The sequence below is a fragment of the Aotus nancymaae genome, unplaced genomic scaffold, assembly GCF_030222135.1.
Source record: "Aotus nancymaae isolate 86718 unplaced genomic scaffold, 86718_ANA_hifiasm-v0.15.2.pri h1tg000058l, whole genome shotgun sequence".
NCBI classification, from domain to species: Eukaryota; Metazoa; Chordata; class Mammalia; order Primates; family Aotidae; genus Aotus; species Aotus nancymaae.
Genome location: NW_026988472.1, coordinates 15,268,586 through 15,293,980, shown reverse-complemented (window position 1 = coordinate 15,293,980; position 25,395 = coordinate 15,268,586). Strand labels below are relative to the sequence as shown.

The 25,395-nt window shown below is 39.4% G+C and overlaps 1 protein-coding gene across 2 annotated transcripts in view; it reads right to left on the bottom strand.

Annotated features, from left to right (window-relative positions):
• Positions 1-2,760: 2,760 nt before the first annotated feature.
• MAOB (monoamine oxidase B) overlaps positions 2,761-25,395 on the bottom strand; it is a 113,089-nt gene continuing 90,454 nt past the window's right edge. For both annotated transcript variants that reach the window (XM_021673282.2, XM_021673281.2), the window contains exons 9-15: positions 17,142-17,238; positions 16,051-16,104; positions 14,408-14,465; positions 11,277-11,374; positions 5,453-5,564; positions 4,795-4,857; positions 2,761-3,749 (exon numbers count right to left, since the gene is read on the bottom strand). In XM_021673282.2, coding sequence (XP_021528957.2) covers positions 3,597-3,749; positions 4,795-4,857; positions 5,453-5,564; positions 11,277-11,374; positions 14,408-14,465; positions 16,051-16,104; positions 17,142-17,238 — 635 coding nt within the window. In that variant the 3' untranslated portion in view covers positions 2,761-3,596. The remainder of the gene's footprint in view (positions 3,750-4,794; positions 4,858-5,452; positions 5,565-11,276; positions 11,375-14,407; positions 14,466-16,050; positions 16,105-17,141; positions 17,239-25,395) is intronic.

Sequence of the window (25,395 nt, the reverse complement as noted above, 5' to 3'; positions counted from 1 at the left end):
GTATAGCATCTTGTAATTAATGTGTAATGAAAGTAACTATTGTTATAATAATATAATTAATAATAAGCATTATTATTATCTAAAGGCAGTCTTATAAGAAGATCTTAAAATTTTGTCAAGTGAGGTGGATGTTTTAAGATGTTTTGGACTGTAACAGAAAACCTATATTGAAAATCGTTGAATTTATTTCTCACATGACCAGACTTCCTAAAATTGGGTAGGCTGGGAGAAGGCAGCTCTCTCTAAAGAGATCTCTTTACAAATATGCCCCTTTGAGAACCCTCTCCACTCCTGTTAGATCCTCAAAACTGGTAAGGGGTTACAACAGAAAAAAAAAACATGTATTTTTTAGATCTTTCCTTTGAAGTTTTCTATTTTTGTCTATCTCAGGTCTCACCTTGGTAACTGATATTTAATGTAACTTGGCACTGAGGGAATGTGCTCTCTTTCTGGGTCCACAAGGGGGTATAGTTTTAAGGGTAAGAACTTCCCAGTGCCATGCCCCTCTCCCATCTCTCTCCATCTGGGAGACAACAGTCTCTGTTTTGATTTTCGCGCGCTGGAAAGGGTCAAAAGTCAATCACTCCAGCGGAATTTTAAGGGAACTCTTTTCATTGGCCAAGGGGTCTTGGAGAAGGTGCGGTTCCTCCCAGGTTCAAAGTCCCCTTCTTCCACACCCCTTCAGACTCCATGTTTGGATCCCCTTCCACCCTCGTGGAAGCTGTCTCTCTCTCTCTTGGATTTTTCCCTCTGGAATCCCCTTCCACACTCTCTCGTGGAAGCCTGTCTTCCCCTCCTAAACTCCATCTCTTTCTCTATTCCCTTCCACTCAGTGTGGAAGCTGCTTTCCTCTCCTAGATTCCGTCTGTCTGGTTCTCTCACTGTGAGACTCAGCTTTTTCTTTCTCTCTCCTCCTGTTTCTCTTTCTCTACTTAAATAAATCACTTTCTACAAACACTTTTGAGTCCAGTATTTACTGTGCACTGTGCTGTGGTCTCCTCTCCCATTCGTGGGGGAGTGATAGACCAAGAACCTGGAAAAATGATCTCTCAGGGGAATTGAGGGCTCCCCTGAACCCCAAAACCCAGAAACAGCACCTCAGTCAAATCATGTAACTTAACAAGATGACACAATGGCAACATCATGCGGTCAGCACAGGACAAGAGGTCAATGTATGTGACATTGGGAAAACAAAGAAAAGGCACTCCTCACTCAGCTGGAGAATGAGTGATCTAGGAGATTTTTGGAGAAGGCGATTCTTTTTTTTTGAGACAGTCTCACTCTGTTGCCCAGGCTGGAGTGCAGTAGTGTGATCTCGGCTCACTGCAACCTTTGCCTCTCAGGTTCAAGCAATTTCCTGCCTCAGCCTCCCCAGTAGTTGGGACTACAGGCACGCACCACCATGCCCGACTAATTTTTGCATTTTTTGTAGAGATGGGATTTCACCATGTTGCCTAGGCTGGTCTCCTGAGCTCAAGCGATCTGCCTGCCTCAGCCTCCCAAAGCGATAGGATTACAAGTGTGAGCCACTGTGGCCGGCCATTGACTCTTTGATAACAGATGCATTATAGTTAGCCATATGATCAATTTTTAGGGAGACTTTTTTGGAAAAGATGCTCAAGAATACTCCCTCATGCTATGTATATTTTTAGACAGTTTTAAAAAAAATGATTACAAAGAAAATCTTGGTGGGTTCTTTAATTTTCTCATTTAGTCTCTGCTATGGATTGAATGTATCTCCCAAAGTTCATGTGTTGGAACTTTGATCCCCAGTCCAGTGGTGTTGGAAAGTGAAAACTAATAATGAAAGATGTTTGGACCATAAAGGCACCACTTTCATAAATGTGTTAATACTATTATCGTGGCAGTGGGTTTGTTATCACAGGAGTGGATTCCCTATGAACGGATGACTTTAGCCCTCTTTTGCTTGCTCTCTCTCACCCATGTGATGCCTTCTGACACACAGCATAAAGGTCCTCACAAGATGACGGTTCCTTGATCTTGGACTTCTCAGCCTCCACAATCATGAGCCAATAAATTTGTGTTCATTATAAATTACTCAGTTTCTGATATTTTGTTATAGCAATACAAAATAGAGTAAGACAGTCCCTAAATTTCCCATAAATTCATATATGTTAATGCTGCTGTAAAATCAGAAACTCTATACTATTATTATTCATCTTGGGAGAGTTCTTAAATTTCACTTGTGCTAAGAATAAACTTCATTTTTTTAAAGAAGAGTATAAGAATGGCCATTTATGGATTTAAAAGACATCCCTATGGAAACTGACTATGGGAGTCTAGAGGCGTGAGTGCTTTGAGATGATGATATCATTTAAAAAGTAGTCCAAATAGGATTTAATGCACTGTTAAACTGTAGTTTTAAATTAATGAGTGTACCTAGTAAACAGCTTTGCGCCAAGAAAGAATATGAAATGTCAACCGAAATATTGTCATTAGCTTAATAGTTTAAACATCTTGCTTATCAATATGTCATTTATTTTGACAGGTATTTTTTGGGGTAGTGAAGGCAAGGAACTGTATCTTTTAGTGTTCTTACCATATCATTATAAATCATTTACAACATGCTCACACATATGCCACCCATGATGGATTATGCAAATATAATGCATGCATCATCCAGGCTTCAAGGAAATTTTGACTAAATGCTTTAAAGTCACAATTATATACCTAATACTGGATCTTGACTTGATCTGTCCAAAGCTTGAAAGTCATTACCCAAAAAGAAAGGACAGCAGATATGGTCAACCAAATTTTATTTTTAATTACCCAAGTGTGTACTGTACTTTATATGAAGAAACAATGGAGGATACAAAAGGAAGAAGAGATCAACTTTCTACCATCAAAAAGTTAAAATCAGCTGGAGACGCACTGCACAAAACAGTAAGACTTAAGGCTATATACTGAGTAGCATTTGAGTAGTGTAAGACAACTTAGCACAGAGTAAACCCACACAAGGGGACACCATCGGTGACTACCACAGGGAGTGAAGGAGGGTAACTGGGGAATACATTCAGGGAGGTGGGAAAAGCATTGGCTTTGTGTTCTAGTCCTCCAGATACCAGTAGCTTATTGTGGCTCTTAGGTCATTAAGTTCCACCTCTATCGGCTTCAGTTTGCTTAACTCTAAAACAGAAGGTGAGGACTAAATGGTCTTTAATGTCTTTCAGCTGTAACAATACAGTGTGCTAAGAACAAATGCAAAGAACTTTGGAAGGTGAGGCTATTACAGGTAAGAGGAAGGACAAGTACAAAGCCACAGTGGTAGGAAAAAACTCATTGCTTGTGCATGGGCTAGGTATGTTGCAGGGCAGCAAGAACCTTAAACAAGCCAATTTAACTATTCTAAAGGTTCCGAGGGCAATACAGAACACTAAGCCAGGTAAGGGACACTAAGCAGGGGCCACAATGGAGAAAGAGATACCATGTATTTTACAGTCAGAGTTGGACTTATCTTCACGCTCCCCGACTCACTCCACATTATTTGTCTTCATGGAACTTGACTGCAACTCCTTCCGCAAACCCATACCCCAAATACAGCATGAAGAGAGTCTGATTACAGACACGCTCTCTCTTTAGACTCGCATGAGAAGCCCCCTTTTGTGGGCCAGGAAGCCAAGAGCCGTTGCTGAAAAGATGGTGGTCAATCCAATCAGCCTGAGCAGGCCTGGCACGGAGGGCAAATGTCGCTCCAAGAAGTTTGTGGTGATGGGCTGCGCAGGGACATCCTGGATTCAGAGAACACTGGGTGTTAGTATAGGGCTTGTGCACTTTAGAAAGTCTGTACTTCCTCCAGCTCTCTGAACATGACCCATTCTTGCCAACCTCTAGGCCATTAAACACAATGTTCCCTCTGCTTATACTGTTTACCCCGTCTTCCTCACTGGACCCTTCACTTCCTCAGGGAGGCTTTATTATTTCCTGGGCCCCCAGCCTAGGATGACTTTCTCCTTTTGCATTTTTTTCTCAGTATGCCTTCTTCACTGTTCTGTACTTTTTGATTATCATTTGCATTCTCCACCAGATGTTGAGCTCCACTAAAATGCTGCTGTGCATTTACCGCAATGGCTGATGCAGAACACGTGTGCCATAAATGCTTGTTAGTAAATGAATCCATGGTCCCCACAGCCTACAATCCCATTCCTAGCAGAAGCACTAAGAGAATGACTTTGGAGTGGCGGGCCTATTTTCTTTGACTTCACACTTAAAAGGATAGAGCAATAACTTTAACCTTTTTGACCTTGTCCTCTACAGTGTGTTTTCACTCTAACCTCTATGCATCCCTCATTCCAGCCAGGAAAACTTTCTAGGATTTTATTGCAAGAATGATAAGTATGTTAAAAATAAAATTTTAATCTCAATATTCTCCATTTCATTCCATCTGTTTGTCCCTGGACTGGAGATGCTAACACACTTTCCTTTCTTTTCCTACCTCTTGTTGAGAATCACCAGGCTAGATATTTATTCAACAGGCGTTTATTGAGTTATTATTTTTAGAACTCTCTGAGAAATCTCTCCCTCCTCATCAAAAAATATTTTTTCCTAATAATCCGTAACGAAAGTGGCAGCTACAAATTTATCAAAGTTTGTCTCAATCTCTCACCTCTGCCCTAACCCACGATATTTATTTAAACATTCATTTTTAAATCACTTAGGTAAATCACTTAGTTGAATCACTTAGGAAAAGGTATATGTGAATATATACAAGTGTTCTTGCAAATAATGGGTTTTAGAGAAGAGACATCTAAATTCATGAAATAAAACATAGCCTACCACAGACTCTGGTTCCGACTGCCAGATTTCATCCTCTGGAATCTTCCCCATAGCATGCAGGATCTGAAATGAAAGAGCATATTGGCAAATAGCAAAAGTGACACCATCTTTCTTCTAATCTGTTCTCTAAATAAAGGACTAAGTAACAGTTTCTTGAGATATCCATCAAAAACACCATGGTAAAGGCCAGAACACTCCATTCAACCTTTAAAAGGCACCAAAAGGTCTTTCCACTCTGGTATAAGAGGTTGCAATCATTAGGCTTATCATAAATTTTAATAGTTGTGAACACACCTCAAATAGGCATGAGATCAGAGGAACTGTCGGAAAAATCTTTCCTGTGAAATGAATTGAATTTTGAGTCCTAATAGAAGCATGTTTGGTCCTAGAAGATCAGACCTGGGTTATCTTTCAAGTATAGTCAGGTTGATCATTTGCTCCATGAACTCTTTTTACCTTCGGTGACATGTTAGGTATTTTCATTATGACTTCGGGCTAAGGTGTTCACTTCACCTGAGACAACTGTTCAGATGGTATTTTATGAGTCTTGAGATGGGGGTTACTGGCGAGTTGGTCTCCAGGCTCTGAGATATCTTTGACCTACATGTTAGGACCATGAGTTTCCTCCTTCCCCATAATCTGTGATCCCAGGCCCTACCTCTCGGGCCGCTCTCTCCCCGGCCTCTACAGCCCCCTCCATGTAGCCGCTCCAGTGTGTGGCAGTCTCAGTGCCTGCGAAGTAAATCCTGTCCACTGGCTGGCGTAGAACCCTTGGAACAAAAGCAAAGAGGCACAAATGGTCGGTCTCAGAGAGTCAGAGAAAAGATTTCCCACAAAGACCAAGGCTGATCAACTTCTTCAGATTCTGAACAATCAAGGACACTGGCAATTTTGGAATAATGTTTGTTTATGTGGTTCCTCCAGTTCCTGCATGATCCTTGTCAGAAACAAAATGGAATAAAAGCCAAAGTTCACTCCTGCACCAAGAGTTGCAAGTGAAGGAGCTGACATTAATGGAGGTAAATTATTTATCTGCTTCACCAACATGAAGTGTGGGACTGTATAAGCCCAGTCATATGGCTCCCTTTATGGCTCACTAGCTCTGGGCAAGGTGATACATGCCCCCAATTCCCCACCTGGTTATTCCACTAGTGAACATGGCAAATCGCTTCCTCTCATTGAGCTCTGGCTTCCTCGCCTCTTAAAGGGAATGATCCACCGATTTATAAGACCCTTTCCATCAGTAACATTTAACAAATCTGTGAGTCTGACTATGGCTCCTTAACTTCTATTCCTTGAACACTTGCCTGTACTGGTGAGGTCGGTACTATTATTATCCCCATTTTGCAGATGAGAATATGGAAGTAGACTGTGGTGGACATTGTGATGAACCACACAGGCCCCCTTCAAGAATCAAAGACTTATTCCCAGCTGCTGGGAGTGCTGCCGGAAGAGGGCCTACCGATGTCAGCCCTCTTTGGAAATTGCCTGTGCTGAAAAATCACCTAGGTCACGCCTCCTTCCAGCAGCAGGTACACCCAGTGACTGGTCACCATGGGGTGTAAATACCTGATTCCCAAGTTCCAACTTGAGACCACTCTGAAGGGCCATTCTAGTTCGGGAACTCCCTCTGGGGTCAGCTGAGGCCTTCACTGGAACTGCATTACAGCCTAACTTCTCCCTATGCCCACTCCTGCTGCCTTCTCTCTTTCACAGGTGCCAATCCTAAGGGCATGCCTTAATATATATCCTGTTGGCTAATTGTTGTTTCAGGGCCTGCTTCCCGGAACCTAACCAGCAACAAAGACAAAGTAATTTGCTCTTGGTCACAGCTAGTAAGTGGCAGAGTTGGTATTTGAACTCAGGCAATCTGACTCTGGAACCTACGGTCTTCACCACTTAGTTTTACTTCCTCTGTATACTGCACTGTTTCTTCAATCTTTTAAAGAACTCTGTGACATAGCTACTATCATCATTATCTCATTTTTCACACGAGGAAACTGAGGCTTGGAGAAATGTTCAGTGATATGCCAAGAGCCACACTCCTAGAAAATAACAAAGCCAGGATTTGAACCATCACTACCAGATGTCAAAGTTTGTGTTTTTATCTTATATTCTTTGCCTGGTGTATCATCACCCTATAATATTTAATAGTAGAGTGCCAACATGCTATACAAGGGACTGAAATGTCACAGCACATGGCCTGTAAGAGGGGCAGTTCGTTGTTTCTCTGAGAAAAATACCATAAGGAAAGCACCATCAACATGCATTATTCATCCTGTCCCAGGATTCTCTTATATCTGATAAGTGAGGTCAAGAGCTAACACTCATGCTCCATCTTAGTCAACACTGTACAGCACTGGGCCTTCTATTAGAAAACCAAACGAGCTGGCTTGCATTGGTGTGTTTTCTTTCACCTGCTGTAATTATCATCATCAAAATAGGAGAAGAAAATATAAGAAGAGATATTATATAGAATACAGATGGTCTCCAACTTATAATTTTTAATTTTATGATGATGTTAAAGCAATATACATTCAGTAGAAACCATACTTCAAATACCCATACAACCATTCTGTCTTTCACTTTCAATACCGTATTTAATACATGACATGAGATATTTAACCCTCTATTATAAAATACATTTTCTGTTAGATTATTTTGCCCAACTGCAGACTAATGTAAGTGTTCTGATTATGTTTAAGGTAGCTAGGCTAAAATATGATATTTGGTAGGTTAGTTGCATTAAGCAGATTTTCCATTTATAATATTTTCAATTTATGATGGGTTTATTGGGATATAACCCCATCATATTTTGAGGAACATCTGTATTAGTATGTTGCTGACAACACATGAAATAAATCTGTAACTATTGAGAGCCTAAGGTATTCAGGAAGGAACCCTTCCTGCAAAAGAAGGTGGATTAACTTTCACCATGTTGATTAAACAATGCCGTTTTTCACTGCATATTTACATTTTTATTTCAAATGGAGAGATCTCCCAGTTGGAGATCTCTGGGAGGCCTGGCTAGACCTTAGAATGAAATATTGGAAGAAATAAAAAGACTTAGAGAACTAATCATACTAACAATCAGAATATGTAAAAAACAATAATTAATTTTAAACAAAGCAATAGTTTCCCTCCACTTGTCATTTGGAAATTATATTCCTTTAGGGGAAAAAAATAGTCCAATAACCAGACAAGAAAAATACCTGCCCCTTCTTTTGCAGGTGAGTGAACAGACAGTATATATTTACAAAAGATATAGGACATCATAAAGGAGAACACACAGATTTCTTGTGGCTTATGAGTTTTACTGCATATTTACTACAATCATTTTTTTCACTCTGTCCAAAGAAAATTTCCTTAATAAATGTGTATTTAGTTATTTACTAAAGTTGTACTGTTGATTCTGTCTTCTCTCTTCCTTCTGGAAGCAGAACATTTACTGTGAACTTTCAGGGCCCTAAATATAAAACATACTGCAATATCATAAATGCCATGGCCCTGAAGGGTCAAGGGACGTCGTCTGGGCAGGTAGTCTCTGTTCAAGCTGGGAGTTACATTAAGCTATGCTGTGCCTTAGTTTCTACCCTACAAATTGAAGGTAGCTATAGGAAGCCTGATATATGTCCCTGGGGAGGAATAAAGATAAACGAGGGCATTACTGTATCACCACCAGTTCCAGATACAATGGGATTTATCTTGCTTCTCTCATGTGGTCAGGATTAGGCCAGTTCAGGTAAGTGTCCTCTTTGTTCCCCAAACCAAAACATATTTTCCTGACACTCTTTATGAAATTGAGCATAAAACCCACCACTCTGTGCTCAGAAATCTAATCATATCACACTTCTGATTTAAAACGAAGCCAAAAACAAAAGTTATGCAGTGATTGCTGTTCTCTGTTGAAATATCAAGTTTTGTATTGCTGAATGTGTCATATAGGGCAAAGGGTCCTTGCTCCCCTTTCGGTATGATTCTCCATTCTGTCCTTATCACCCATAGCCCATCTGATACAGTTTTGATATTTGTCCCCGCCCAAATCTCATGTAGAATTGTAATCCCCAATGCCTGAGGTGGGGCCTGCTGGGAGGTGTTTGGATCACGAGGGCAGATCCCTCATGGCTTGGTCTGTCTTCGTGATAGTGAGTTCTCACGAGATCTGGTCACATAAAAGTGCATGGCACCTCTCCCCCCAACACTTGCTTGCTCCTGCTTTCGCCATGTGACTTGCCTGTTCTCAGTTTGCCTTCTGCCGTGCTTGTGAGCATCCTGAAGCTTCACCAGGAACTGAGCAGATGCCAGCACTATGCTTGTATAGCCTGCAGAACTGTGAGCCAATTAAACCTCTTTTCTTTATAAGTTACCAGACTCAGATATTTATTTGAAGCAATGCAAGAATGGCCTAATACGTGATCCACGCAAAGCTTTTCCCCTGACCTTCCAGAAACCTGTGAGATCCTAGTGTTTTGCTCATACCATTCTATCTGCCTAGACTGAATCCCCAATAGCCTTTCTCTGCCTCCTACAACCCTCAGGTGGTATGTGCATTATGAAGCCTTCCCAGATTTCTCTAAGTAAGGCTAGCCTGTGCCTGTATGTGTCCCAGTGTTATCGCTATGCCCCTGTATTAGAGCATTTACCTCAGTGGTAACATTCTGAGTGGTGATACAGTAATGCCCTCTTTTATCCTTATACCCTTCCAGGGACATATGTCAGTACTTTGGAGTCAATTTTTGATGTCATGTCCTCTCCCCATCACCATCCTGGCCCTCAACACTGTCAGCTCCTTCTCAGCAGAGAAGGTGTCTTTGGTATTAAAGTTTTCAGCACAGTGTTTGGCAAATGGTTGGCACTTAGCCAATAAACGCATAATGAAACAAATACCATTGACATATTCTGCAGTCATTGATATGGTCTGGCTCTGTGTCCCCACCCAGATTTCATCTTGTAGCTCCCATAATTCCCACACATTGTGGGAGGGGCCTGGTGGGAGATGATTGAATCATCGGGGTGAGTCTTTCCTGTGCTGTTGTGTAACGAATGGGTCTCACAAGATCTGATTGTTTTAAAAATGGGAGTTTCTTTGCATAAGCTCTCTCTTTGCCTGCTGCCATAGACATAAGATGTGACGTGCTCCTTTTTGCCTTCACCATGATTGTGAAGCCTTCCCAGCCATGTGGAGCTGTAAGTCCAATAAACCTCTTTCTTTTGTAAATTGCCCAGTCTTGGGTATGTCTTTATCAGCAGTGTGAAAACGGACTAATACACTCAGCATATCTAAAAATTAACTTAATGACCCAGCAGCTTATCAGGTGCTGCCCTTTGGCTTCAGAATGTTCTCTTGGATAATATTTTGCAATCTTCAAGCAGGTAAAGAAAGTGCTAACCAAAGTTATTTTGTATCTTCTGATAAGCAGGTCTTAATCCTTATTTGATCAGTTTTCATGGACAGATTGATTAGCCATTTCCACTTACCCCCTCTGTTTGCTGCAACAGTCTTTGACTCACTATTCTACATTTCTCATTCTCTTTAGATTAAGCTCTTGGCATTAAATTATTGCTTGGTTTAGTAATACTATAATAGTCATTAAAATTACTGCTATATTATTAGTTCATTTATTGTCATCAAATACATTAACTAAACAACAACATACTTGGAAGTATAATGCTGTGAATGCTAAAAGCTATTGAACTGTGCACCTTTTTGAATAGGTGAATTGTATGGTATGTGAATTATGTCTCAATAAGGGTGTTAAAAAATAACTCACACTTCCCAGCATGTAAGGATTAGGATAAAAAAACCTCATACTTTCTTGAACATACTGATTATTGCTCACTGTTCTTCATTTTGTGCTTTCCCATCCACTTGCTAAGAAAGTGAGGTTCAGAAAGGAGAAGTGACCTGTTTAGGATGACAAAGTTGGTTATTGGTAGAATCAGGGCTGGAACCCAAGACTCTTCATGCTCAGTCTAGAACTCATTTTTTTGTCCCCATGTTGTCAATTGTACAGTGGCATTTGAGGAAGCTTTACTGAGTCCTAACTCAGTATAAGGACACTTCTTCTGACATTGTGGATGAACCCTTGGACTGCTGAAATGCTATGCTTTTTTGATTTTTAATTTTTATGAGTACACAGTAGGTGTATATATTTATGGGGTACATGATGTGTTTTGATATAGGCATGTAATGCATAATAATCACAACATGAAGAATGGGGTAAAATGCTATTCTCACACTGAAACCTTCTTTGGTTATATTGATTGGAATTTCTCTTCCAGAGAAATTAAAATTGGAGAGCAGCACCATGGTGTATAATTACAACAATTTCATTCATAAGATGCACAAGATACAAAGGAAATTGGGGGATTTTTTTTTTTGTATTTATAAGAACCAAGCGAGAAGAGCTACCTGAACCTATTTAGAGTTTGGATTCAGGTGCAGGGGATTTCAGTCACAGCTTAGCATGCTTTTACTCTACCTTCCATATTGAGTCATGATCCCAGGGGGGAAGTAAGTCGTGTAGCAGCCACCAGAGTACTGCTCCTCACACCAGTTCTTCTCTTCATAATGCACTGGCTGCAAGGCAGAGTGGCAAAAGCTTAAAGGAGACACAGAGAAAGCTATCTAGCCTAGAATAAATCCAATAGTTTAGTAGGCTATAGAGTTGCATTATCCTGATGTTTGTGAAGATATGTCTTTGGGCAGGTAAATGTCCTTGATAATAAGCTTCTAAGAAATTCAGATTTTAGAATCTTTTTTCATTTGGTTTCTTCATGTCTTAGGTATTGTTCATAAATCATGATAGTTTATGTCCATTTTTACCTTGGTCTTGCCTATTAAAAAGTCTTACTGCCTAATGGTTTCAAGAAAAGTTTTTCAAAGGATTTATGTTTACTGGTGTGGCTGGATAAGGAAAAAAAAAGGCCGAAAAATATGTCTGCTATGGAAAAAGGACTATCAGGTCCATGTTTTGGTGGAGGTGAGCTTTGTTTAGGGAAACTGAACAGACAAACATGTTTTTGTGGCAAGCAAGCACTTCTGTTGATGGTGGTACTTATAAACAACGATTGATCTGAAAAATATGTTTTTGCCATGAATAGGCAAAATTGGCCAAGATTTTATAAAGCTCAAATGCTTTTTTAAAGTAACTAAACAGAAGCTTCATTATTAACCATTACTTTGAAAAGATAAAATCAACATAGCAAGTTTTAAGAAAACGGTGTTTTAAAAAGAGGTTTTGAAAAATATTTTGTTTAAAAGAATTACAATCACATAGCTGACTTTGAACAGTCATTTGTAAGGTATCCTATTTACAAAGTATGACTATGAGGTTCTGCCTGATGGGTTAAGTGGCTCCAGGTCTTCTGTGGTACCACCATGCTACACTCCCCAGCACCTGATGGCTACATCCACCTCCTAAGCAAGCTTCTCTGGCTGTCTCCAGCCAATCAGAAGAAAGGTAGGACTTTATCTTTCACTGTTTCCTGTTCTCAGGAATTTCTTCCTTCCACAAAATACACACCGAAGTGAAAATAAAACAAGTGGCCCTCTCTATACCAAGAGCAAACAAGGACAGGACCAATTTATTTTTATCATCAGGAATTAATCATCCACACCCTTCTCAGAAAAAGGGACTTTCTCAAATGAAAAATGATCAGACTTTTTCAAAATATGAAGACAAATGCTTTCCTCTCCAACTGATGTTCCCCAACCATCCCACGAATTGTTGGAGGAACTTCAATTACAAACTGCTTTAACCTGAGAATGTCTCAGAATGTAACTTCATAAAGCTTGAATAGCTACCAGGGTGAAATATCTTGAATGGCTTTTTTAAAAAAAATTAACTCCACACTCTTTATTCTCCAGACATACGCCATTGAATGGCATTTTTAAACAGAAAAACTAAAAATTTTTAACAGATGTTAAGTGCTTTTGTAGTGAGTATATACCGTATTTCTTTTTTTCAGACGAAGCCTTGCTTTGTCGCCAGGCTGGAGTGCAGTGGCACCATCTCGGCTCACTGCAACCTCCTCTTCCTGGGTTCCAGCGATTCTCCTGCCTCAGCCTCCTGAGAGGCTGGGACTACAGGTGCGTGCCAGCACGCCCAGCTAATTTTTTTGTATTTTTAGTTGAGACGGGGTTTCACCATGTTGGCCAGGATGGTCTCAATCTCTTGACCTCGTGATCCACCAGCCTCGGCCTCCCAAAGTGCTGGGATTACAGGTGTGAGCCACTGCACCTGGCCGTATTTTTTGTTTTGATACTTAATACCCTTGAGCCTGGAGGCTATGCCTATATTTAAACTTGCTAAATGGCATATGAAAGCAAAAAACAAAACAAAACAAAAAAGCAAAGCACATTCCTCATATTGTTTCCCTAATTGTTTTAGTTTATTTGCTGAGAAAGAATTCCAAGAAACATCAAGAGCGTGTGTTTCACCTATATCAAGTACAGAAGATCTGCAGTGGTGGGATGAGCAGGAAGGAGAGAATTTTGCTATAAAATAGTGAACAAAATGACAAATTCAAAAGACACAGCAACTTGGCAAAGAGGAAGCAAGCCACTCCAAAGCTGAGTGTTAGAGTAATAGGACTAAGCATGTAGCTGCTCGACTAGACCATGGTATATACTACAGAGATTTGGATTTAAGCAGCTTAACAAGTTAAACATTCTCAGCCTCCTCATTATACTTTTCTCACGCATTAACTGCTCATTTGTACATTGGTCTCCATTGTCTTCAAATGTTTCACAGATAATTGGATTTAATAATCACGTTCAAAAGGTGACATAGTCTATGTCAAAACATTAAAATCTTAGCAGTCTGGTGAATGTCATGAGAGAACCGATTCATCATTTTAAATATTGATGAGGGAGGCGACTACGGGTACTTGTTATGAGTACTTTGGGCCCTCTGACTGTCACCAAATGCCCCCTGCCCCCATCCCATCTTTAGCCACCTTAGAGTTCTATTTGATTCATTTGAAGACCACTGTTTCCTCTGGCTACTTCCAAAGGTGTCTTAAAACTCAACTGGCAGACAGACAGATAGCCTGTCTCCTTTACATCTCTCATGTTCAAGGGTAAAACAAGGCAGAAAAGGGGCCATGCAGGAGTGGGGGCAGGTAATCATATTTTTTAACTGTGAGACAGTGGGGGATGAGGTGGGTATAGGTTTACGTACATGAGTGAGACTCTGCCCTTTTTACAAGATCACCAGAAGTGGGAAAAAGCCCATTTCATCCCCATCCTGGCTGCTGGGATCTAGGATCTCCCTACGGGTAGTAGGTGCTCCCCTCTTTTACCCCCTTGACAGAACTGGAAGCAGAGTGGCCCAATGTCCTTTTCCAGGAAGAACTCTGAATTCAGGGACAATGTAGCACCACCTAAACCATAGCATGTTGCAAGTTCCCTGACCTGCCACCAGCACAGCCAGGGCCTGCACTCTCTGGAACCACTTGTAAATTGACCAGTCCTGTGTAGATGCCTCTGCAAATACGTCGGGAAAAACATGAACTTCAGGACCCAATTTGCATCAACCTATCCCTGCTAGCCCCTTGGGGACAAACAAAGGTCTCTTTCCCTTAGTATAGAGTCGGGAAGCAGTCTTACCTCCAGAGCTTCTGGGGAACCGAGAACTTTGGCATAGAGTTCACAAAGTTTCTTCAACCTGTGAATAACAAGAAACAAAAGTGAAAATAAAAGAAAGGAGGGAAGGAAAGAAAAAGTGGGAAAGAGGCATTTATCCCCTCATAAAAAAGATTCCATGAGCCATTGATTCCACTCCAACATTTCATTTTAATGTTTTAAAACAAGGCATTTTGTTCCATTTCAGATGTCTTAAATCTTTGAGGTTGCAAATATAAATCACACAGGATTGCTGATAAATCTTTCAAGAAAGTAAAGTGATGTATTGCCTGAATTATGATATTATTTTATTATTTTAAATCCAGAAGCTCTTTTGTTTATGAACAAAATGTTTATGAAACATGTCTATGAAAATGACTAAGTTCTTCTCCCTCCCTGTCTACCTTCTCACTCTTTCTGTCTTTTTGTTTTTATACAAGTGAAGTAACTTGGCACAAGCAGAGGAATGGCTAGAAAGAGCAAAGAAATAAAATTAAGTACAGAAGGAGAACCAAATTTAGAATTCATAAAGGTGGACATTTTAAACCCACAGGGAAAAGACAGATTTTTAAATAGAATGGCACTGGGACAAATAGCTGCCCATGTAAGAAACAGTTGGATGATTCATTACTTTTTTACACCAAAATATATTTCAGAAGGATCAAAGATTTACATGTAATAGGTGAGACCATAAAACTAATGGAAGAATGGGTGACTTCTAAAACATTATCTTGAAATGAGAAAGTCTATTCTATGCATGATAGACATTCAGAAACCATAGTTTTAAAAAGGACAAATTTGACTACATAAAAAGATAAAATTTTATCATAGTATAAAATGAATAAGCCATAAACAGGATCAAAAGACAAAGTGGGAAAAGACTTGTTCCAGGCATTGGAAACGCAGCAGTGAGCCAATCAGACAAAATATCCTACCTTCATGATCTTATATTCTAGTGGGGACATTTTTAGGTAAGAGGCCCAGGCAGACCACTACAGCCCTGGCCACGTGCAGAGGTGACATTGGTCATGGAGGAGCACCCTGATGGAAGTGGAAAGCACGCATCATAATATAACTCAGGAGCTCTTTCCTGGTAAATAGATTATTAGCAATAGTGTAGGAATGAATAATTGGCAATGGTGAACACTAATTGCAAGAAGAAATTGCCACCTCCAGAGAAACTAGTCCCTCTGTACCTATACTCCGTAATTGTTAAGCATCATTCATGTAGTATGTACAGCAGACTTCCCCGCAACACAGTCATTTGTCTACCTGGTTATCTTCTTCACAAGTAAATTTTCAGCCCCTGAGTTATATCCATTTTTGTATTCTCCATAACCCCTAGCATGCTTTCTTAAGTACAATAAACTCAACAAATACTAATTTGAATACTTTGGTTCTTAAGTTATCAGCACTATGTCTTTTACACAAGAACATTATAATTAACATAGCAAACATGTAGCATTGGCAATACACATATAATTAGGCAGTCTGTAAGTTACAAAGTTAAGTGAAAATGAAAGACAGGCAAGTAGGTAGAAAAGAAGGAAAGAAGGAGAAAAGGCAGGGTGGGACGGAGTTGGGAGAAAGGAAGAAAGGAAAGAAAGAAGCAGCACTTCTTTTGTTACCTTTCCTCTTTGGTAAGACGTGCCAGTTTTCTGGCTTTGTGGGCCAGGATAAATCTAAAACATACAAACAAGAAAAAAGGGGAGAAATGAGTGGTTGCTTTCATCCTAGCCTCATTTCTGTAGCTACACATATGCCCAGTTTACATAGTTAAAAGTCAACCAAAAGAACAAACTGTATACCAGCTTATTTTACGTTCAAAGTTTCATGTCAAATTTCTGACACTGAAGAGTACTGTCTAACTTCAAGGAGTCAAGCGACTAAAAACAGATGACTGGCCATAATTTTTGACTTGGATAACATTATGGCTGACCCACTTCCCCTCACCCAGCTGGTGGTCAATAAGAATAACCCTTGGGCCTCAAATGCCCACTGAAGGCCATGTCTGAGCCTTTGCAATTTCATCCAGTCCTTGCTGTTTGGTTTTGTCTCCACTATGGTGTCTCCCTAGCACCCAACCTTCCAGATTCCATCTCCATTTCTAGCCCATGATTGCCTTCAACTCACAATTGGCTTTGATCTCCCTGTTCTGACTGTTGGGTCTCTCTGAGATAAACTCATACATGTCCTAGGGCCTATCTCAATTTTGGATGCTCCAGGTCACCACCTCTCTGGGTCAGGACATGCTGGCCTTCCCTTCCCATGTGCTGTTCTTCCCTGGAAAGCTGAAGACTAGGCTGGTCTTGGCTCTTTAATGGGACTCAGAAATCTCAGCATCCCACTTAAGTAACATGGATGCCCACACAGCCTCCACAAGAAGTATCTTAGTAAAACACCCCAAGTCAGGTCTTTATATCATGCTTTCAACAAAAGATGGGTCACCAAAATATATCTACCCCAACACTAAATACTAATAGAAAATTAACATAAAAATTTAAAAATGTTATTGGTATTTTGCTTCCATCTAAATATTTATTCAATGGAAGACATTATTTAGAAAAGAACCAGTAATAATTTTTATACTGCTGAATTTGAAAAATAATGCCATTGGGTTAAAAAAATCATTTATCAAAGTTTGGAGCATATTTGTTTATAGTATGTGATTACCTTGTCAACACTGAATAGCAGCCACAGCATCATAATTGTGCCTTACCCCATTATGGCGGCATAGTTGCCATCAGGTTTGGTATCATCCAATGTGTAGGCAACTGGAGCTTCCTCTCCATCAATAATCATGGTTCCACAGTAATCTTAGAGAACAGCAAAATGGAAGAGCATATTCATCACTCTATCAAACTACCCAGGGCAGTTATAATCAAGCACATGTTTTTAAACTTGAGAAGCCCAAAGACCAAATATAGCATATTATACCCCAAACATGTGAAAGCAAACCAAACTGATGTCAAAAGAGGGCTAAGTGGCCAGCAGTTTTTGAAAAAATCAAACCGTAAGCCCTTATCTGCAAAGAATAAAGCGTATGACATTAGAAATTCATCCAAGTCACCATTTAATGAAACCCGGTTTTCCTTGCAGTTAATACTTGGGTTCCCCATTTTATCTTTCATAAGAAATCAGAATAAATCCAAAGATCTATAAAGGAAATACCAGTTCATTACTGTAAAACAGAAGAGACTGAACATTGACATTTTATGAAAGTCACTTATTCCAAGTTGTTCTTTATTTTCTGGAGGCAGAGCAGAGAGGACATGTATAACTAAAATTCATTAGAGTCCCAAACCCTCATTTCAAACATGACGTCCAAAGACTCTTTCCGCATCAAGAACAACTTGAAAAACAATTTCAGCTCATCCTGGATAAGAGTGTCCCTCTCAGTTCCCTCCTGAACAAAATACAGGCACACCTCAAAGATAACGTGGGTTTCATTTCAGATCACAGCAATAAAAGTGAATAAAGCAAATTGTGCCACACAAATTGGTGGTTTCCCAGTGCATATAAAAGTTATATCTACACTATACTGTAGTCTATTAAGTGTGCAATAGATTTATGTCTAAAATACGTACATACCTTAATTTAAACATGCTTTACTACTAAAAAAGCTAAGAACCATCTGAGCCTTCAGTGAGTTTACAGTTGGGTGTGGTGGCTCATGCCTGTAATCCTAGCACTTTGGGAGGCTGAGGTGGGCGGATCACTTAAGGTCGGGGGTTCAAGACCAGCCTGGCCAACATGGTGAAATCCCATCTCTACTAAAAATGCAAATATTAGATGGGCATGGTGGCACATGACTGTAACCTCAGCTATTTGGGAGGCTGAGGCAGAAGAATTGCTTGAAACCCGGAGGCAGAGGTTGCAGTGAGCCAAGATCGTGCCACTGCACTCCAGCCTGGGTGACAGAGCGAGACTCCATCTCAAATACAAACAAACAAACAAACAAACAAACAAACAAAACCCTGTTGTTTAATGTTGCCACCTTTGTCAACGTTTTTATGTAGAACTTCTGGATAACTTGCTGCAGCTTCTTCATCAGCCCTTGTTGCTTAACTCTGCACTTTTATATTATGGGGAGATGGCTTCTTTCCCTAAACTTCATAAACCAAACTCTGTTAGCTTCAAACTTTTCTTCTGCAGCTTCATCACCTGTTTCAACTTCAGTTGAAGAGAGTTGGGGCTTTGCTCTAGATCTAGGCTTTGGCTTAAAGGAATGCTGCGGCTGGTTTGATGTTCTATCCAGGCCATTCAAACTTTCTCCATATATCAATAAGGTTGTTTTACTTTCTTATCATTCATATGTTCAGTGGAGTCCATTTTTAATTTCCTTCAAGAATTTTTCTTTTTCATTCACAACTTGGATATTTAGCTCAAGAGGCCTAGCTTTCAGCCTATCTCAGCTTTCGATATGCCTTCCTCACTAAGCTTGATCATTTCTAGCTTTTGATTTAAAGCAAGAGATGTACAACACTTCCTTTCACTTGAACACTGGGAAGACCACTGTAGGGTCACTCATTGGCCTTATTTCATTACTGTTGTGTATCAGGGAATAGAGATACCCAAGAAGATGGGGGAGATCTGGAGGAACAATTGGTTGATTGAGCAGTCAGAATACACACAGTAGTTGTCGATTAAGTTTGCCATCTTATATGGCTGCCGTTTATGGCACTCCAAAACAAGTACAATAGTAATATCAAAGGGCATTGATCACAGATCATGATGACAAATATAATAATAATGAAAGTTTGAAATATTGTGAGGATTACCAAAATGTAACACAGAGACATGAAGCAAGTACATGCTGTTGAAAAAATGATGCCAATAAACTTGCTCAATGCAGGGTTGCCACAAACCTTCAATTTGAAAAAAGTGCAATTATCTCTAAAGTGCAATAAAGTGAAGTTCAATAAAAAGAGGTGTGACTGTATATGCAATTTCAAAAGACTGTGACAGGGCACTGGGGCAAATGTCAGGGCAGAGTCCGAAACGTTCTGACAATGTATTACTGTGGTGTACCACTCCTCCTGCTCCATCATTCACTTGCAAAATTGAGGTTGTTTGAACAAAATTGTTGTGAAAGACTCAGCGGCAAATGTTACATAGAAAACCCAGTAAGAAGATTTCAAAATAAGGAAGAAAGAGCATAGAAAGGACCTTCCCAACATGTGTGCATATGTATGTGTGAGCAGACACACCAGTAAGCCTTTTAAAGGGAACTTGTCTCTTTCTCTCCTCCTGCGTCCCTCCCCACTGTGCACCTGTTAGAATCAATGTTCCAACCAGCCACTGGCTTGAGGGGTGCTTGAATGCCCTTCAGGTGTGCTGGGGCAGGAGAAGATGTAGAGAAAGACTGAAGTATGTGAAAAAGAAATGTTTAGTCTAAGAACTCAAGATTTAAAAATACAATATCTTAGGAATCCCCTGTTAAAAGAAGGCAAGAGAGAGAGGAGACGAATAAGACAAGATCTGATCAAAGAGCATGAGCATACTGATCATGTAGGGATCAGCTGGAGAGGACTAGCATAGGACGCCAGGCTAGCCTAGGTGGAGGTACTGCTTTCTCAATGGAGGGGCTCCTTGGACACTTCCTTCTCAGAGTGAATCTGGCGTCTGAGTCAAGTGGGTGCGCTTAGTGGAGGTGGAGGAACAAGTGACAGAGAGAAAAGTCATGTTCATGCCAGGACAAGCTACGCAGCATGGAAGGGATTTCTGCCATTTGCAGAAAGAAAGCTCAGGAGCCGCACCCATGCACACAAAACATCTCATCAGCTTTGTAGGGCCTTACTCTTAGAAAAAGACGGGAGATATTCAAGGACATCCAAGCACTTAAAGAAGTTCTTAAAGAATAAAGGCAAAGACAAAAGCAGAAACAAATTCACAACAAACAAACCAGAAAAACTATCATTGGGATAGGAAGGGACCCAATAATTCAGGTAGTAGAAGAAATTTATCCCAAAGTGCTAAGTAACATTCTCAGAGAGAAAAGAAGCCATTGTAGGTCTGGGAGATGACAAAGAGGTATGCTTAGAATAAAATAATTCAATAGAAGCTTTTGTAATGTAGGGGTGTGAAGGCAGGAGCTTTTATGAGATGATAATAGCATTCATCTGGATGAATAACTGAAGAAGTTTACTAAGGACAAAATTAAAGGAAAAGTAATAATAAGAGAATGTCCTACCTGACATATTATAAACATATTATAAAGCTACAGATATTAAAACAATACAATGCTGTAATAGGATTAGATGATATAAACCTGTGCTCTCCAAAGTGGGGGTGTACACCTAGATTGCACATCTAGATCGTGGAAGAAAATACTAGAAATTCTTGTTTTTCAATTTAGGCTTTTTAAAAAGTCTACTTTTCATATGTTTTATAGTTACAATGATACAATTTTTCAGAGATACTTGTGTATAATTTAGGAATACCTGTAATGGTAGTTTATGTCCACATTTTTAAATGAGTAGAGCTTCAAAGAAATGTTGAGAACCCAGTGACAAAGATCAGTGGAATAGAAAGAATCCATGTGTATATGAGAATTTAGTAGGGGAAAACCATCATACAACAAATTGTTAAAAACTGATTCACTGGGAGAAAATATCTGCAACATATACAGAAAAAAAAAACTTTAATGAGCAAAGGTAATTAACAAAATGACAGTTTGTTAATGATAAAAATTACAAATTATAGAAAAATGAGGTAATTTCTCCTACCCGATTGACAGAAAATTTTTAAATATTATTAGCTGGTGTCTTATTCTGCTGGTGTTGCTATAAAGGGATACCTGAGGCTGGGTAACATATAAAAGAAAGAGGTTTATTTGGCTCATGTTTCTATAGGCTGTACAAGAAACATGGCACCAGCATCTGCTTCTCATAAAGGCCTCAGGAAGTTTCCACTCACGTCTGGAGGTGAAGCGAAGCTGGTGTGTGCAGATCACCTGGTGAGACAGGAGGCAAGAGAGAGGGAAGGGAAGTGCCAGGCTCTTTTTAACAACCAGCTCTCATGGGAACTGACAGAACAAGAACTCACTTACTACTCAGGGAGGAGGATGGCACCAAGATGTTCATGAAGGATCTGCCCACATAACCCAAACACTTGCCTTTAGGCCCCATCTCCAACACTGGGAATCAAATTTTAACATGGTATTTAGAGAAGACAAATATGGAACTTATATCAACTGGCAAGGGTGTGAGAAGACAGAAACCCTAACAAAAATTTCACGGGTCTACCCACATCAATTGACTTGACATTCTACAACATTTATCAAAAAGAAATGCTCCTATACAAATCTGTAGAGCTATATGGAGGATGCTGTTTATTGCAGCGTAGTGTATAATAGCAAAAGGTTGGAAACAAGAAAAATGACTATCAACAGCAAACGTCTTGGATAAATTCTGATAAGGCCCAAAATGAGATACTGTTTATTCAGTTGTCTAGAGGGGGTAAATTTAAATGTACTGCTATGGAGAGATGTCCATGACATATTGTTCACAGGAAAAAGCAAATTTCAATATGAGATGTATGACGCATGACATTTTTTAAAAAAATATGTTTTTGGAAAAAATATATTAACGTATTTATTTAAAATTAAAGTTACATTTGTATAAAATATTTATTATATTATTTAACATGTATTCCCAGGATATATAGTTCTCTCTACATATATATAGGGATGCTCACACACATATATTTAAAGTACAGGTTGAGTATTTGTATCCCTTATCTGAAATGCTTGAGATGAGAAGTGTTTCAAATTTTCGTTCTTTTCAGATTTTAAAATTCTTGCACATACATAATGACATTTGGGGGTGAGACCCAAGCTTAAACACCAGATTCATTTATGTTTCAAATACATCTTATACTCATCGTCTGATGGTAATTTTATACAATATTTTAATAATTTTGTGCATGAAACAAAGTTGTGACTGTGATCTGTCACATGTGCTCAGGTATGGAATTTTCGACTTGAGGCATCATGTTGGTGATTCAAAAGTTTCAGAATTTGGAGCATTTTGAATTTTGAGTTTTCAGATTAGGGATGTTCAGTTTGTATTACCTACGTAAACAGCAAATCTTTAAAGATAAACAATCTAAATTTTTAACCGTGGCTTTATAGGGGGAGGAACAATAGAAGAGAAACATTTTTCACACACTTTTATTTTTTGAAAGTTTTATGATCATTAGATTTACTTCTGTAATTTAGAAAAACAGGTACTGCTCCTGTCATTGAAAACATAAATTGATATAAATTAGATGTAAATATTTAAGGGAAAGTAGAAATGGTTCATAGATGAACAAAAGCAAGGAGACCACAAGAATTCAATGCATTGCTAACAGCCTACCCTTTCCACAGAAGTGGGCTAGAATGAAGGGCTGATGCATCCCGTGTAGGGTGGGGTGCTGACGGTGAGGATAGTTAGACTTAGGATATCTCGGTGGAAGGCCAACAAAGAAAAGGAGATGACCCATCCTTGCAAATTCACAATGATGTTACACACAAAGAGACTGGGAAGCATTTCTTGGGATAATCGATCTAAAAGCCATCAGGTGCTCTTAACCACACACAGGAGGTAACCATGTGAGGAAATGGATGTGTTAATTTGTTTGCCCACAAATGATTTCACGACGTACATGTGTGTCAAAACATTATGACATACACCTTAAATATCTACAATTAAAAATAAAAGCAGGGTTTAGCATGACTCTGGGATTGGGTGGGGGGTGTGGAAGGAAGAAGCAATTAAGAGCTGGCTACAGCTGTCTGTATCAAAATACAAAATGTTACTTTCTCTTTAATAACCCAGGCCACACTGTAAAACAAAACAAAGCAACAAAAAAACAAAACCCTCTAGTGATTGCTGACTGTGTGCCTGATATGTGCTAGTCACTGTGCTGGATTGTTGTGGCTGCATAATTCATATCCTTCTATCTTGTTACCTCATATTGACTGAACTTGCATGTTACTAGTTAATTACAGTGTCTTTGGCAGTGACATTTGATAGTCTGATGCAAAGCAAAGATCCTGTTATAAGAGTGAACTTCTTCAGATTTCATCACAGAAGTTTTCAAGTAAGTGTCATTGTGCAATTACCATTGTTGTGCAATTACCAGGAAGACACATTACTGTCTTCTTCCTGAGTCTGGATTTTCTGGGCAACGAAAAGTGCCTTTGAATTCTCAATGCCTAGCATGATGACTGGCATACAACAGGTGATCAGTTGAAGAACTACATTAAAGTTGTTACTCAAAAGAAATCTCAAATGCTTTGGTGAGGCTATCTCATGTCTGCAATCTTTTATTTTATTTTATTTTATTTTATTTTATTTTATTTTTTTGAGATAGAGATGGGGTCTCACACTGTTGCCCAGGCTGGAGTACAGTGGTACAATCATAGCTCATTCACTGTATCCTCCACCTCCTGGGCTCAAGCAATCCTCCAGTCTCAGCCTCCTGACTGCTGGTACTACAGGTGTGCACCACTTTGGCCTGCACACAGTCATTTTTAAAAGTCTTACTCAAGGCTCATTACCAACAAGGACCAAGTCAGATCCTGACGGTAGAGAACCTGGGTTTTCTTTTTGATACTGACGCTTAACAACTTACCCGGCACATAGCAGGCCTAAGATAAAGATTTGCAGGTGTGAATGGAAAGTTAGTTTCTCTGCATAAATAAAGGCACTCACACTCATTAAGAGAAGACTGTATTCCTGGTCCTAAACCTTATTTACTTGCTACCAGCCAGCCATTCAAAATGGGTGACCTGGGCCACAAGAGGAAGTAACTCAGCACCAGTGTGTTACTGCCATTAGATTCAAAGACTAAAATGACAGGGCTCTTTGTGATGGGTCATTGCACTGGACTTTGCAAACAGTAGATTACTTGCTCAACTGATGCACCAATCCAATAGCAGTCCTAAATGTGATTATCTGCAAGGTGGAAAATGAGGAGCCTGTGATGCAGCTGAAAAAGAGCAGCATACAGGAAGAAGCACCCTAAAGCAAAATCGTGGCATTTTCCCCATTTGCCTCTAAACTTCTTTCTGCAGTCTTGCTCCTCCTTGAAGTACATCCTGCCGTTCACCCTCAGTCCTAGGTACTGACTCTTCTTACATGGTCTCCACTTGGAAGAAAAGTGGATGCTATAAGAGCAAATATGACAAGACTCTAGCATCGTGCTGTCTGCATGTAGCTATTTGCATTTACATTTAAAGCAATTAAAATTAAATAAAAATTTTAAATCTAATTCCTAAGTCTCACTAGCCATATTTCAAGTGTTCAGTACCCACATGTGGCTAGTGACTAGTATATTAAAGCAGCTCTAGAACATTCCCATCATTGTAGAATCCAGCACTTTAGTGAGCATCCCTGCAATGTTCTACCCAGTTGAATAGTACACTTGTTGAATATGTGAAAATGAATAAATGAATTGAATTTAATATGGTAGAATCGACACTAGTGAGAGAGAGCCAAGAACTTTTCAGAATCCCAACCATTGTGAATGGCTTTATAAACCCATACTTTAAAACACTGAATTAGAAAAGGTTACTCACCTCTTTTCACAAGATTTTGTGGGAGGATTAGATAAACTTTTTATTGATTTACAAAGAATTAGTTATATCCTAAGGGAAGTTAATTCCATGAGTTTGTGCCAATACATTTTATTTGAAATAATTGTGCTTAGAACCTGGATTAACATTTCATGTCCAGCATTGTAACAAAACAGTTACATGCAAACACATGCCTTTAAGTCCTCAAAAGCAATTGCAACAAACACAAAAATTGCCAAATGGGATCTAATTAAACTAAAGAGCTCTACACAACAAAAGAAACTATCAAGAAAGTAAACACACTGCCTACAACATGGGAGAAAATATTTGCAAACTATGCATCTGACAACGGTCTAATATCCAGAATCTACAAGGAACTTAATTCTATAGGCAAAAACCAAATAATCCC